General features: G+C 40.0%; 2 protein-coding genes across 6 annotated transcripts in view; one reads left to right on the top strand and one right to left on the bottom strand.

Moving 5' to 3' along the window:
• wds (WD repeat-containing protein wds) overlaps positions 1–8,234 on the bottom strand; it is an 86,092-nt gene extending 77,858 nt beyond the window's left edge. The window contains exon 1 of the mRNA XM_080277738.1: positions 8,133–8,234. The gene's annotated coding sequence lies outside the window, so the exon portion shown is untranslated. The remainder of the gene's footprint in view (positions 1–8,132) is intronic.
• Positions 8,235–8,695: 461 nt separating this feature from the next.
• LOC145406647 (uncharacterized) overlaps positions 8,696–17,388 on the top strand; it is a 488,439-nt gene continuing 479,746 nt past the window's right edge. For 3 of the 5 annotated variants that reach the window (XM_080277733.1, XM_080277730.1, XM_080277729.1), the window contains exon 1: positions 8,696–8,808. In XM_080277733.1, the coding sequence (XP_080133859.1) occupies positions 8,744–8,808 (65 nt within the window). In that variant the 5' untranslated portion in view covers positions 8,696–8,743. Of the gene's footprint in view, positions 8,809–9,200; positions 9,347–17,388 lie in introns of those variants that run through there. The other 2 variants (XM_080277731.1, XM_080277732.1) reach the window with 2 other exon arrangements.

Raw genomic sequence — 17,388 nt, 5'->3', positions numbered from 1 at the left:
AAGCAAATATCCTTGCCAGTACATTTGCCAGAAATTCTACCTCAGAGGATGTCAGCCACAACGTCCCTGTTCTAGAACCTGACTCTACCGCAACTGTTCCACTTAAAATACAGAATAGATATATAAAATCCATCCTAGACAATTTATCAACCAACAGAGCTCCAGATCCTGATGGAATTTCTCCAATTGTTTTGAAAAAGTGCTCCCCAGAACTTGCCTCTGTTCACGCTAAATTATATAGACTATACATACATAATTCTTCATTCCCTAATTCATGGAAAGAAGCCAATATCCACCCAATTCCAAAGAAAGGAAGTTCCTCTGACTCCTCTGATTACAGATCAATAGCTATCACGTCTGCTCTTGGTAAAGTACAGTCAAGTCGCCTTAGGCGCGGCTAACTGGTTATGGATCAAGCCCGCGCCATAGAAAACCATACCATACAAATAACTAAACCTATGGGAAAAATGGAATTCGGTTCTGGATGTTCACCCAAAGTCCCTGTTATCACTCCACTTTTCCCCACTTTACACACACACAATCAAGCAATCAGTCAATGCATGTATTACATGTAACAATAGGCCCCCAAAATGGGAGGCTGATCAACCTTGTTTCTACTTGGGCAATACCATGAGCTGCAGATCAAGCAGAAAAAAGCTCTGCCAAGTAGACACAGATCAGCCAACCAACCAAAACATTAAGGACGACGGAGGCTGCCTGGTCAAGCACTGATTGAAGAAGTTTATCTGATAATGTTTGTATGCTCAAGTGTCAACAAAACTCACATTTAATACATTAATAATCATTCTTATATATGTGATGATGATGATGATGAGAGGCATTATACTTCGTCTTAGCTCAGAGACAGGCACTTCGTCACTAACCTGTTCATAATGGTTTTACAAACAAACCTATAAACTAGTCACAATACCCAAACAATCTTTGATGTTTCATTACTTAACACAATGAATTTGGTGAAGTTTAACCTCCTCATAAGAGAGAAAAAAGTCCACAGTTGGAGTACTTGTAGTATGGAGCGGAAGTGGTTGCCATCTTCTTTGTTTACAAACAGGGGAGCACGCCGCCAGGGGAATTTGCCCACGTGTTTCAAACCTTGCCGCGCCTGTGCCATAAGTAGTTTATGCGCGTGGTTCATTTTGGAGGAGTCTGGCACCTTGCAGTGTATTAGAAAACCATGCCATAGATGACTTGACTATTTGAAATTGTAATTAATAAGCACATAGTTAAACACCCTGAATCCAACAACTTAATTAGTGATAGACAATATGGTTCTTGCCACGAAAGATCCACCATTGATACACTCAATCTCCTGACTCATACCATCCATGAATCAACTGACCAACATGAAGAAACTCATGCAGTAGCCCTTGATGTTTTTAAAGCTTTTGACAGAGTGTGGCACCATTCCCTGCTGTCCAAACTCCCTTGATATGGACTAATGTCTTTTGTTCCTCTGTTTTCCTCATATCTCAGCGACAGGGACATAAAAGTAGATGATGTATATTCCAATTTCCACTCAATTAATGCTGGCATGCCACAAGGATCAGTTCTGGCACCAACCCTATTTCTAGTTCATATCAATGATCTCTTTATCTGTCACCCACAATCCAAACCATTCATCTGCAGATGACTCAACACTTCCTTCACTGACGAGCAGTTAGCTATAATTTATAAATCATGTGCGCTCCCAGCTAGAATAATGCTTACCCTTGTGAAATGGATGTGGAGAGGTTGCACTAAAACAACTAGACAAAATTCAGAACAATGCTGTTGGAATTGTTAATAACCTTGCTATTACAAGTAAACTACCTCCCCTACAAGTAAGGAGGAATGTTGCCTCCCTTGCATTACAGTATTTTACAGATACTTTTATGGCAAATCCCGAGACGAAGTTGCATCCATTGTGCCACCTCTCCATGCCATCCCTCAGGCTACACGGGCATCTGGTAGCGCCCATGACTGGAATGTCACACAGCCATAATGCAGAACTACGCCTATCACGATTCTTTTATTCCCCAAACTGCATCTCTCTGGAACTTGCTTCCCTGGAGTTGTTTCCTCCTTCACTTTAACCTCCAGCTGTTCAAGCCCAACTGTTTCAGAGTTTTTATGAATGGAGGATGACAGTAGTCCCGCGTATTGATTATTATTTTTTTTATTCAATTTGTTTCTCCTTCTTCTGTTGGTAAAAAAATAAATAAATAAATAAAAAAAAAATTAAAAAAATCCAGCAAACCAACATCAACACTGCAATGCTCTTTCACTCCCTCATTTCTCTGTCTGTGCCTTCATGCAACTCCACATACTGTAGCTGAGTAACCCCTGTCTGTCTGGCTGGGCAGACCCATCAGTCACAGGCAAGAAACCATCCCTGTAGAGTCATCCTGAGCAGTGAACCAACATTCCCTTGTGGTAGACACGGCTTTGCCACAGCAAGGTGCAGGGCAGCGTGTGGAGGTCTGGCTGCTGGATGGACACCACATTTGTCTCTCCGCCTGGTTCATAGGGGCACTAAAATATGATCCACATTACCTGGGTATCTAGTACAGTATTACTGTTATCACCGTGCACTGTAAACAGTTTCCTGGCTTACAGGAAACCATTAGGCTAGTCACTCAATGCAGAGCCACCTGAAGTGGAAAGGAAAATTATAAAGTGACAGGATGGATGGACGAACTAGGAAGAGAGGAGAGCTGACACACAAAGCAAACGATAAAGGTGGACGAGGAAGTAGGCATCACTACATCAAATGAGAGGATGATGGTTGCCACCACTCCACATGCAGTTTACTCTTAAATCTCTGGATGATATTATTCAGTGTAAGAAAGGTCTCTTGCACTGACAGGTATAAGTATAGCTATTTCTAGCTCCTCCAGTTCACATTTATCTCCAGTGTATCTATATATCTATATGTACATATATAGTGCCCCCTGAGCAATGCAGTTAATGGGTCTGGGCATTTCGGTGAGCAAATGAAACCGCATAAATGGATACACTGAAACCCATGTTATATGGAAAAATGGGTCTGGAAAAGTCCCAAAATATTCCCAAAGTCCTCCCCTCTGACCCAATTGAAAATTTTTTACTCCCTCCTGAGTGTACCAAACATTAGTTGTAGTCCATGATGACGACCTGGTCTATTTTGTAAAAGCCCTCCTCTATCACCTTCCTGATGGAGGCAGGGAAAGCCTTGACACCAGCAACGTCCACAGTGGCCACCTCACCACACACTCTGACATGATGCAACTCTCTGCGCACCCTAAAGCAATGGAATCAATTCTTGCTGGCTGTAAACACTGGTGGGGTTTCCACACGCATCATCTAAGTCGCCTTGTCCTAGATTTCCAGTGCCTTCTTACGAATCACATTTATCCCATGATATATTAGCTTCACACTAGGTACCCACATATTTGCATAGCACCTCCTCCATTTTTAGTAATGCATCATTATGCATATATGCCCAATTACAAACATCACTGATACCAGCTAAGTGCAATGCGGGCTCTATTTCCTTTTGGTTTTTTCTCACTGTGGGCACAGCTGATTCATTATTATCGACGTGGCAAGCCATCTCCACCACAAGCTCACCATCATCAGGAATGCACAGTATTTCCCTCTATATCTCATGACTGATTTTTCCAGTTTCCTTTTCTTTGCCACTAGAAGCGCTTGGATGCAGGGAAGACATAACACTGACAGCAAAAAAGATGTGCATTTGGAGTTTGGCAGCAAGTTTGCTCTTGGTAGTAACTTCACTGGGGTGAGGCATGTGCGATATACACAAATACAGTATTTTATGTATTTAACGGGTAAAAAAAAAAAAAAAAAAAAAACTCTGTAGTAATCTATGAAGTATAACAAATAACCTGTGAGAGACAAAAATCAATAGGAAATAAGGAAAGGTCATGCCTGTTTGTCAAAGAATTAATAGTACAGCACGCAACACAGTGATCTGGTTAAGACTACAGAAAGTGTAGATGAGAAATAAAACATATCGTACCTATTTTGGGGTATTAAAGGAAGCTGCCAGTTTGCCTGTGGCAACCTGTAAATAATTAGAAGTGTTGCTTGGCAACCATCATCCACTCACATGATGTAGTGCTGCCTACTTCTTCCTTAGTCTTTATCATCCTTTTTCTGTGCCTGCCCTCCTCTCTTCCTATTTCTCCCATCTTTCCTGTCACTTCTTATTGCTTTTCTTTCCTTTACAGGTGGCTTTACACTGAGTGACAAGCCAAATGGTTTCCTGTAAGCCAAGAAACCATTTACAATGCTGGGTGGTAACCACATAACCAAACCACACGTGCTCCCTACATGTCAACAAGTGGGTTGGTGGAGGGTTAGTGCCCCTCCCTGTAAAACAAATAACTCAAAGTCAAATGGCCACCCATTATGGGATTATGGCATCTGGCAACAGATAGAGATAGACAGTTGCTTAGCGACAATCTCGCCAACAAGGTGCATCAGTGCATTAAACATTTAAATCTACATGAAACCTAACAGGTAAGTCTGACTGATATAATATTTAACAGAAGCCACAACTGGAATTCAAGTACTGTAGTTTGAAGTGTTTTTTATCTCACCATTTGCTGACACTTTTCTATTACACATCCATTGCAGCTAAACTACCCCACCCCCATGAGGCCATTAAAAATCTCAGGAGTCATCTGCAACGAAAGTGTCACAGAGGAAAAGTGTTAGCAAATGACTATATATAAAACACTTAAAAATACAGCAGGTATGCACAGTATGCAAGCTCATAGTATGCAAAGACCAATTTTTTATTGAATTTTAGTGTATTTTTTAACAGTACAAGAACTGAACTCGTAACAGGCAAGACGGCATGGAAGAGTGGCCCAAATCTGGAGTTACCCCGAGCAAGCAACACTGCCACCCCAAGACATGCCAACGGTTGCCTCATCATCCGTTACCTGTGGCCTCAAGAAAGTGAGGAATCGCTCCCTTCAACATCAGGAGAGCCACTTCCTGGGGAGGATCAAGAGGATGATGTGATGTCTGAGGTGTCAGACATAGAATTTGCAGGGTTTATAAACGAAATGAGTGCATTAGTTAGTGAAAGTGTCAAAAGTTCTGGTGACGAAAATGGTGAGGAAGGTGGTATGTCAGATGGTGTGGTGGGTGATGCAGGAGGTGCACGCTAGGTGCCTCACCCTGCCTCGGATTCCCTTCTTACGTCCATCAAGCCTGTTGTCCTCTTGGGTTAAGGTGGGCAGCCATATTCTTGTTGGTTTAGTTAAGCCATATTCTTGTTGATTTAGTAAAGCCATATTCTTGTTGGTTTAGTTAAGCCATATCCTTGCTGATTTAGTAAAGCCATAATCTTGTTGGATTACTTTATCTTAGGTAATATGTCTTAGTTTCCCAGTACAGTACAATACTTAGGTCTGAAAAGAGTCTCAAGGATTACTGATGAAGGAGGGGGCTGCCCATATGTAATTTTTCCCATAAATTTGTGTAAACACAGTATGCAAATTCCTAGTAAGCGACCTCCTCTGCCGCCCATACACTTGAGTACTGTGCGTACCTACTGTACTGTAAATTAAGGTATTATATATCATAGTTCCACCCAGCCACAGAGTTATGAGATCCTGATCCATTTTTTCAGTATTTTAAAAAATTCAAAGACACTTTTATGGCATTTTCATCGCAAATTATTTTTACCTAACTCTTGAAGATTAGGTTATCTACAGAGTTGTTTCATTTTTGAGGGCTCTAACATGCTTGCATGTGTCGGCCTTGGTCTCTCCATGCTGCTCGATCTATGGCTGCCTCTCTGTTCAGTCCCTTAACCCTGCCACACTTAATGACCTCATCCCAGGTCTTTTTTGGTTTACCCCTTGCAACCCCACCCCCAATATTAACGCTTCTCACTTTCTGCACCAATTTCACCCCCATCCTCTCCATATTCCCAAACCACCTCAATCTACCTCTCATCACAATACCAATAAACTCCAGTCCCATCCTACATCTCAACTCTTTCCTTGTACACCTAGCCCCCCCAGGCCTTGCATTCAGGGACACACTGCACATCCACCTAATCACTGTCATTTCTGTACACTTGAGTCTGCAAATATCCTCTTCCATTACTCCCCATGTCTCTTACCATACAGTGATACACTCCTAACACATGCTGCATACTAAGATCCCTTAGCTCATTGGGAGAACCCTCGCAATGTCAGGAGAAGCAATAGCTCCCTGAACTTCTTCCAACCATCCCCCATCCTAGCCACATCTCCAGCACATAACATGTCTCCCAAACAACAAAACTCTTCCACACGCTCAAGAGACTCACCAATAGGTTCAATCCTTTCATCCCTGACAATCTCCACCTGCTCTCCCCGACACACCACACACATAAAATCAGCATTATCTCTCAGTCTACCTCTAATACCACTACATCTCTTATGTACCCACTTATCACAAACACTGCAGAAGATGAAATTACTTCCCACGCTCTTGTGGCAGATTGCACATGACCACTCTCCCTCTTCGTTAACAGTACTGCCACTAACCCTAGATGTCATCACTTTTGTTTTATCTGCAATTACTCTTAAGCCCTTGTGCCCCATCCCATCTCTCCACTTCCTAAATCTTTCCTCCGCCTCTCTTTCGTTCTCTGCAATCAACAGCAAATCATCAGCATACATCTCCCAAGGGAGTCCATTTCTATAGCCACATGAGAGGACTTCATGGTAAAATCACAAAAATTTGCGATGAAAATGCCATAGAAGAAAAGTGTCTTAGAACTGTCTATTCATCAACTGGACCTCCTTTCCCACCCTAGGGCAGGGTGAGGTGTAGCAACGTCCAGACAGCCCAGGTTTGCCCAATCCAATGGGCCATGCTTCCATTTACTCATCATGCAAGCTCCCAGAATCCTGGATCTATCTGTGATACACCGGAAAACTTTCACCATATTCTGTAGTTTTACATAATCATATCTGATGGAAGTCTTAAAAAAAAAAAAAAAAAGTAATTCTATGCTGGCTGAAACTATACCGGTAATTTCACCTAAATGAATTCCAGTTGTAGCTTCTGCTGAATATTATCTACCTAATCTAACCTAATCTACTTACCTGGTTAATCTATAAGGTACTTTTGGCCTTGCCCCACAGACCCCTTTTGATTTTAACCACCTAGGATTACCATTTAACCTAACCTTTGAATGCCCTGAACACCTATCAGGCCAAAAAACAAAGTGCCACCTAATCAAAAATACCGTATCAACCTAACCTATTTTAACTTATCCAAACTTAAATCGACTGAAATAATCTAAACATACTGGGAATTTGAAATTACACCAAAGATGTGTATTTCAAGTTTCACAGCAAGGAGGGAATAATAATGAATTGGCACTAAGCCATAATATGGCTATATGGCATTAAGGCAGAAGGGAGCGAGGGAAATAAATTTATATATATATATATATATATATATGTATATATAATGTCGAGAGCAGTAAGAAAAGTGATAATATTAGAAATACAAACAGTGGGAGAATCACTTAGGAAATCAATAAACTGTGAGGGCAGCTGTATGCTGAGAAATGGCGTTGGAACATAGACAGTCATGAAAATGATGACAAATAGTCAAAGCGCTGTTACTGTAAAAAGAGGGTAATGGCTCATTATACTGTATGATATGAGGTGAGTATGACCCAGGTTTAGAAGCAAGTTCTGCTCCTGACGGTATGTGAGATATAAACAAGTCTTTACATATTTCACAGGTCAAAGAGAGAGAGAGAAAAAAGTCCTGTATAAACGTTAGTATAAGAAGCATAGCAAGTAACCTGTGATGTTAATTTCAATAATACCGAAAGACCGGGCGCGTGTGGCAGTATCAATTATTTGCCCTCTGCCCATGCCATATATATATATATATATATATATATATATATATATATATATATATATATATATATATATATATATATATATATATATATATAAGAAATTCGTACAACAGCACAGGACCATCAAAATAAAAAATATAGCTATTCAACACTCCAGCACACTACTCTGATTTCATGAGTAAACAACAGTAGCCCAGTAATTTTCATTATATAAAAGTGTGCAGACACGATTACTTACCTCTGGTCGAGCGTACGTAAGCACCAATATAGCCAATCAAAACACGCACAACTCACGTTTCCCGAACCCAAACACAAACACTGCCATGTGTGGAAACTGTTGGTACTCGCGTAAAGGATGTAAACAAATTACTCATGATCGGAATAATTTGTGGAATAAAAATTTTGGATGGAATAGTTAGAAAAATATTAATTCTTCCAATCTATTAGAAATATGGGGACAAATAACTTCATACTTCATTTTCTAAAGAGTTTATTGCTCAACTTCACTCCTTATATTGGAACCTGTGGGTGACGTCAAGTCAGCCATGATGCTGTAAAGCTCGGCGAGTGAAGACGTTCCTAGCTGCGCTCCTCAGCCACTTTCACCGGATGTCTGTTACCATACGTTATATGCTTGATGCTTTCTAAGAGTTCGTGATGCACGAACTTTGGAAGAGAAGGTGAATAAATGTGCTTTAGAAATAATTACGAAATGTTGTGGATGGTTGCGTGGTCATGTGACCAGCATCGACCAATCAGGTTGCGTGTTGACGCGGGGCTGGTGTGTGGCGGCGGCGGCGGTGTCGACCATTGTCATCGCTGCGTCACCGCCCTGTATCTGTAATAATCATGGACGGCCGTAGTCATCCTGCCCACCACGGCTACCAGCATACACCAACGCCCGTCAACAGAGGGTATTACACAATTATAGTTCCTCCAAACTCACAGTAAAAGCCGTGCCACACATGATAATATGAGCGTGGGTTCTTGGCGTCAGAGGTTGAGTCAGCCATAAGTCTCTAGAAACGTAAAATAAATGTAACACAATCGCGTTCTGGAGTGTACCATCCTGTTTCTCGTACGAAGGAGAGTGAAAAGCGTTCTAGAGGTGCTAGAGATATGCCAGAAAATGTAGTCATAATGCAATGAGGTAGTGGGAGCGCTCTAGAGGCGTCCTTCTAGTGCGCGGGCCCCGGCGCCTCTGAGCTTCCCCTACCCGCCATTTTGAAACCAAAGCCGTTATGGCCGACGCTTGGGCCACTGCCTTTGAAGTTTTGTGGTGATTGTTATCGTTGCAATGTGAGTGTTAATGGTTCCAGTGTGCCAGTTTGTGCCAGAAAAAACACAGACTGCGTTTGTATACCGAGTGCCAATGGAAGCTGTCTGAGTGGGGAGAAATCATCGTCTATGAGGTGAGGGACGCTTCGTGCGCCGTCCCGAGGCCGACTCAGGGTTTGTTGTGACATGGTTTGCATTGTTTTCCCGGTGTTCAGACCAGTTAAAGATATATCTGTTAGGACCTAGAGCGTGACATATGGAGCTCACAGTCATTTAGTACCTGAACGCAGTGAGTTACGAGAAAGATATGAGGTTGATGTTGACCTGGGTGACTGCATGCATATTTTACAAAGGCCATTGGCATTATGTAATTATTATTTCCTCTTATTGCCGCAATTTTATGCACAAGGCCTCATGTACTGTTGAAGTGCAGTTAATTGATTATTGTAAATGCATGTATTTTTTCAAGGTGACAGTTATAGTTGTATGGCATTATCCTTTTGGGTTTAAGTGAAATAGAAAAAAAGGAAAAAGCTAAGGCATTTACGTTGTTTTTACGTTATTGTGTAGCAATAATCTAAATCTTGTACAGTGGAGAAGGAAGGCACTTTACAAGTGTTGGGTAGTTTTGTTTTGTTTTTGAAATGCTATGTTTAGCAGACATGACCAGCTTGCATCCCATATACAGGCTAGTGTAGTAAAGATCATAGAGGAAGGGGGAAATCTTTTACAGTGGAAAAGATGGGGGTTTGTCCTCTTTTCATGAAGACGCGTTACTGTGTCACATTGACAGGCTAAATCTTTGACTGTACATTGAAGCAGTTTGTAGGTGTAGCATACCCTTATGTTTGCTGGTAATACAGTTTGCTTGCCAGATGTGTTATGTAGGAGATATAAAAAATAATACTGGCTGGAGTATCTCATTCTGTTAGTTTGATACCAGCACAAAACTTAAATTGACCAAACCTTGTCAGAAAGTTTATATACCCGGTATACCTTTTTTTTCCTTGTAATAGCTAGAGTGGTTGTATATAAATATGTAGCATGCTTATAGTACTTTATGTTGAAGCAGCGACCAGTATTCCTCACTACTGTGCATGGTTTCATTGTTTAAACTATATGCATTACTTTCCATAAATGATGTATGTAATTATTCCCATCAAGATAATAATATTCAGTTTTCGAGACCTATTACATAAGTGTTAATGTAGGCTATCCGGTTCTGTTTGAAATTCTTTTGAACTGAATGAATTTGGTGGTAGCAGTTGATGCCTAAAGAGTGCGTTGAAATGGAGGGGTTAATAGCTTGGTATTATTTTACAAGTTGCCAATATGCACAAACTCATAGCATGAGAACTAACTCTTAAGGTAAGCATTACGTTGCAGTAGGTTAGGTTAGGTTAGGTCCAGAGAAATATACTGCACAACCTGGGAGGTTTATTGGCAACTTGAAAAAATTTACCAATGGCTTCCTGTATCTTGGATATTAGTTTTTATGTATAATTTGTATACTGTATGGAAGTTGCATTGGGGTTGTTTTATTGTTTTAGAGATGTACTGTATTACAATTTTGCAGATGTCATTACTGTGTTGCATTTTAAGTAGTATATATATATATATGTAAATAGACAGACAGACATATACTACAGATATATTTATAGATATATGCAAGGAAGAAGGAGCCAAAGGCCAGGGGCCCTGCAAACTGCTCCCTCCTTGGGAAAAAACAAACAAAAAGATCCATTCATTTTGAGATGATGTGTGTGCATTACAGTAATGTATATAGTTCAGGACTTACACCATACCAAACCCATGCAGAAAGGTCACATTGGTGGGAAGGAGATTCAGAAGAATTTACAAACCATATATATATACTGTATATATATATATATATATATATATATATATATATATATATATATATATATATATATATATATATATATATATATATATATATATATATATATATATATATATATATATACATATATATATACATACTACAGTATATATATATATATATATATATATATATATATATATATATATATATATATATATATATATATATATATATATATATATATATATATATATATATATATATATATATATATATATATATGGTAGATATATATATATATATATATATATATATATATAAATATATATATATATATATATATATATATATGTATTTATAATTTAGATATACCAGTATATTTTTAAGTGGAAACTTCCAATAGGATTTAGGGAAAATTGAAAATTTTGAAATGACAAATATTATGTTAGAGAATCCTACCACGTTTTTGAAGGCTCCATTGTGCTTGCATGCATTGGCCTTGGTCACCTAATGGCGGCTTTCCATGCTGCTTGATCTATAGCAGCCTCCCTGCTCAGTCCCTTAACCTTGAGGTCACACTTAATTACCTCGTCCCAGGTCTTTTTCGGTCTACCCCTCGCAGCCCCACGCCCAATATTAACGCTCCTTACTTTCTGCACCCAATTATCATCCCCTATCCTCTCCACATGCCCAGCCCACCTCAGTCTACCTCTCTTCTTCAATTCACCAATACAGTCCAGTCCCATCCTACCTCTCAACTCCTCCATCGTAAACCCAGCCCCCCCAGACCTTGCATGCAGGGATACACCGCGCATTCACCTACTTATTGTTATTTCTGTGTGTTTGAGCCTGTGAATATCCCCTTCCATTAGTACCCAGGTTTCACTACCGTACGGCATTACACTCCTAACACATGCTGCCTACAAAGACCCCTTAGCACCTAGGGAGAGCCCCCTCAATGTCAGGAGAGGCAACAGCTCCCTGAACATCTAGCCAGGTAGCTAGCTCCAGCCCCACCCCCAGCACATAACATTTTTCCCTAATAATAAAACTGACACACACCCAAGAGAGACACCAGCAAGTTCAATCATTTCATGCCTGACAACCTCCACCTGCGCCCCCCGACACACCGCACACATAAAATCAGCATTATCTTGTATTCTACCTCTAATACCACCACATCTCATATGCACCCACTTATCGCAAACCCTGCTCATGATGGAATTACTTCCCACGCTCTTGTGGCAGATTGCACATGACCACTCTCCCTCTTCTTTAACAGTACTGCCACTAACCCTAGATATCATCACTTTTGTTTTGTCTGCATTTACTCTTAAACCCTTGTGCCCCATACCATCTCCCCACTTCCTAAATCTTTCCTCTGCCTCCCTTTCATTCTTTGCAGTCAACACCATATCATCAGCATACAACATCTCCCTAAGGAGTCCATTTCTACAGTCATGTGAGAGGGCTTCAAGTACCATGATAAACAAGGGACTCAAAACTGACCCATGATGCACACCAACATGCACGGGAAACTCGTCAGTCAAATCTCCATTCACTCTTACCTGAGTGTGAGCACCCACATTTATGGCCATAACCGTCCTAACCAGCCACTCCTCGATCCCAAGCTTTCTCATTGCTCACTTCATCTTTCTAGGGGCTCTGTCAAAGGCCTTCTCCAAATCAACAAGAACAAAGTACTGTACAGTTTCCTTTTCTTTCCTATATATTTTTCCTGAAGCCGTCGAAGAGTGAATATGGCATCAGTGGTCCCCCTGCCTGGCATAAACCCAAACTGCATCATCAGTATTCACTGATCATACCTTCCAGAACTATGACATACAACAATGGTAAATAGCATAATCCTTGAGACTGAGGACCACATCTTATAAATGAACAAAAAACTGTACAATACTTCAATTCAATTCAGTAGCTCTGTAAAGGTGTGAGGAAGTGAGTTCATATGGGATAGGTTAGGTTAAAGTTAGCTAGGTTAGATTAGGATAATTAACCCCTAAAAGGCAGTCGACATTCCAGAACGCATTTTTATTCCAAGGGCCTATTATATACCAGGAGTGTGGTGTCTCTGTATTGATTGCTTCACAGAATACCACACACTGAAGACAGTGTGAACAGTTGTACATAGGCTATATATATATATATGGTACCTGTATATATATATATATATATATATATATATATATGTATGTATGTATATATACCTGTATATATATATATATATGTATATATATATATATATATAAAATGTAAAATTATAACTTGAGACAGAAGAAAGATTTTACATATGTATGATGTGTAGTTTTCAAAGTGCACCATGAAGACACAGAACAGTGTACATAATGTAAAAATAATATATTTTAGTCTGCTGTTAGAAATAAGAGCAGAAAACAAGACTCTGCCCACCTGCTCTTAGTCATGTGCCACTGAGAGTGACTTTGACGCTCCACCACCCCTCTCACCACCACTCAGCTCGCGCGCATTTTGAAGCGAGTAGCATCAAATTCTTTGTTTTTTCATCTGTTGTGATCCATTTATGCATGTTTTGCCTGATTTCATAACTTTTTTTTTTTTTTTTTTTTCCAAAAAGCCTGACCCTGTCTATCTATCTGTCTATTGCCAGACGTCTTAATCTTGTACAGGGTGGCCACAAACAAATCACCTCCACGTTACCCTGTCCCCCGCCATTTCACTGCCCTGCTCCCAACTCACACCCCTCTCTCTCATGCACCGTAATTCTGGAAGGGAAGCTCTGAGAAAAAAAGTATGGCTTGACTAAGACTACAGAAAGGTTGCTTGATATGAGTATTTTTCACTAAAATACACACTCACCTTTCAGAACCTCTGTTCAGTACTGTATATCTGTCTTTGGTTTCTTTATTTTTATGTAAAAGAATGGTACAAGACATGAAAACAAACAACCCCTTCCTTACGTAATGTTACTTCATTCCATGACACTATCTTAATACATTAGTCTCTCTCTTCAGTACTGTATATATATGTTTGGTGTCTTTATTTTTTTGTAAAAGAAGGGTACAAGACAAGAAAACAAACAAACAACCCCTTCCTTATAAAATGTTATCCGTACCATGACACCATCTTAACACTACCGGTTTGTTTATGAAATATGAAGTGTCCGATTCCTTTAGTAAAGTAATTTGAGACGTGATGTTCATCTCTATTAAAGTACACTACATACGTATCAGTATTTAGAGATAAGTATTATTTTTCGTGAAGTGAACTTAAAAAAACAAAACTCAATAAAACTAGTTCTTTCATTCACTTAAGAAAATACAAAGGCCATTAAGTGAAGGAATACACTATATCTCCAAAACAAATGCCTGGATGTGTGAACTTTAGAATCAAACAACACAACCATGTTTTCAAAAATCAATTACAAGGAATGTTTACACCTTTTTATGTACCCTAAACGTACCAGAAGCCATCCTTACATGGGGTGATCGAATTTCTATATCGCTAGGCGCTAAACTGCTAATGCTGTAATTTCGGGAAGTATTATTTAATGTTGCAACTTTTTCCCATTTTTCACTAACAGTAATATAAGACTGCTTCCTTCTATGATGCTCTTGTATCGAATGAAACAAAATATCAGTAAGAGATGCCAGCCTAACAAGAATTTTTGAATTTCCATATGAGACAGACGTCTGTTACAATGACTTAACAAGTCATGCAAACCAACATCTACAATATGATTCCCTTGCTAGTTAGTGATTGGATAGCAAGTGATCATTATTACCCTTCTGAAGGTTAGCAAGGGGTTCAGAAGTGATTATGTTCTGAGAGTTGAGGGAACGCTAGGTGCTAAATTGCTAAACTGCTAATAAGCTGTAATTTCAGTCAGTACGTTTAATGTTGCAGTTGTTTTTCCCGTTTTTCAGTAACGGTAATATAAAACTGTTTCCTTCTGTTATATTCTTATCTCTAATGAAACAAAATATCAGTAAGAGAAGCCAGCCAAACAAGAGTTATTGAATTTCCATATGAGACGTCTGTTACAGTGACTCAAATGTCATGCTAGCCATCATCTCCAGTATGATTCTCTTACAAGCTACTGAATGGATGGCAAGCAAAGTGATCATGACGCATTTTGGAAGGTTAGCAGGGAGTTCACCAGTGATCATGTTAGCCTGCTAAAGCAGTGTGTATGCTAGATGCTAAATTGCTATACTGCTAAACCCCCAGACCGTCGCATGGCCAGTTGTAAACGAACCCTAAATTTTTTCTTAAGTCTGGGTGTTTCTAATCGTAAAATCTAAATTTTTTCTTAAGTCTGGGTGTTTCTAATCGTAAAATCTGAGTATATACACAAGTGAATGTAACTTTTTATAATAAATCAAAGGTGTTTATATTCTAAATAAAATACTTGACTGCCAAACAGTGAGGTCATCCTTTGTATAAGTGATTCTTCTAAATGGAGCCAAGGTAGTCTCGCCTCCAAGGACGCATGGGGATATTTGAAGATGATTTTGAGACAAAAAAAGTGCGTCTTCCACCCCACGAAGTACAGTACCTCTCCACGCCATCCCTCCATCTCATCCTTAGCCTCCTCCACCTCACTCACATACACTCTCCTTGTCAGTCTTTCATCCTCCATCCTCTCCACATGGCCAAGCCACCTCAGAGTGTTCCTTGTAACTCTTCCTATCATGTCCACATCCACACCACAACGCTCCTTTATATTCTCATTTGTCAGCCTGTCTCTCCATGTGACTCCACAGGCTTCTCTTAAATAACTCATTTCCACTGCTCTCACTCTCGACTTGTGTCCTTCCAAGAACGTCCAAGCTTCACTTCCATACGTTAGAGTTGATATCACAGTACTGTTATGTAGGAACTTTTTCACTTCGATTCTCATTTCTCTGTTTCTTATCACTGCTTACAAGGAACCAGCAACCTTTCTTCCTTGTTGTACCCTTTCAAGCACTTCATCCTCCAAACTTCCATCCTTACTCATCACACTCCCCAAGTACTTAAACGTATTCACATTTTCCATTTCCTCACATCCAACCTCACTGTAACTTCACTGACTTCACTTCTCTGAGACCATCACTTTACTATTCCCAACAGTACAGGGAGTTTCGAAACACTACCCTCTCTCACTAGGGCCACTCCAACATCCACTGCCCTACCTTGTACCTCTTTTTATTACCCCATCCATGTACAGATTGAACAACCATGGAGTCATGACCCATTCCTGTTTCAACCCAGCCTTCAAATAGAAAAATTCACTCAGTTCACCATCCACACGCACTGCAGCCTTAGCACCATCATACATACTCTTCACAGCATTCAGCAGCTTCCCATCAACTCCATATATTCTTAATACTTTCCACAATCTTTGTCTATCCACCCTGTCATATACTTTCTCCAAATCCATGAAGGCCGCATACAACTTCTTTCCCTTCTCTAGAAACTTTTCCACTAAAAATCTAAGAATGAATATCTGATCTACCCAACCTCATCCTTTCCTAAAGCCTTCCTGTTCTTCTCCAACTAATTCCTCTGTTCTTTCCCTAACTCTGTCAATAAGTATCCTACCATACACTTTTCCTATTACACTAAGAAGACAAATGCCCCTATGATTACCACACACTTCTTTTTCCCCTTTTCCTTTGTATTAGGGAATAATTATACCTGACTTCCAATCCCCCATGACTCCACCTTCCTCCCAGGCCCATCTGCACATCTTCCACATCCATTCTACTACTATCTCTCCACCATGCTTCAACATTTCACCACACACTCCATCAATTCCTGGGGTTTTCCCCAATTTGACTTTCTTCATTGCTTCCACAACTTCTATCCTACTAATTTCTTCCTGTCTTCTCACCTCCCTCCCTCTCCCAGCCATTCCCCAGCCACTTATACTCACATTACTTCCATCCTTATGTTCAGCAATTCCTTAAAGTGTTCTCTCCATCTGCTCACTTTTTCTCCCTTCTCCATTAGTAATCTACCATTTTTATCTTTCACTCCCCTACTAACTTCACTGCCACCCTGTCTTACTCTCTTCACCTCTTAACATTTTCTTACAGTCCCTCCACTTTTCATTCAAATTCCTTCGAAATTCCTCATCCACTCTCTTCTTTCTCTGTCTTACGAATCTTTTCACCTCTCTCTTCCTTTCAACATATAACTCTCTCTTCTGCCTCTCAGTGTCTTCCACACCCCTATTTCTCATCCATTCATTGTATTCTTTCTTCTTTTGTGCCACAGCCTGTCTCATCTCTTCATTCCACCATGCTGTTCCTTGCACCCCCCTCAGTCTTCTCACCTGACCCACACGGATGTAAAATTCGAAGGTAGCCTTCCGGTTAAGGGTTAAGGT

Source organism: Coenobita brevimanus, chromosome 71 (genome assembly GCF_032717465.1).
Source record: "Coenobita brevimanus isolate Jiangsu-jjx chromosome 71, ASM3271746v2, whole genome shotgun sequence".
Taxonomy (NCBI): Eukaryota; Metazoa; Arthropoda; class Malacostraca; order Decapoda; family Coenobitidae; genus Coenobita; species Coenobita brevimanus.
The sequence above is the reverse complement of the archived record's forward strand: the minus strand, read 5'-3'. Positions and strand labels throughout refer to the sequence as shown.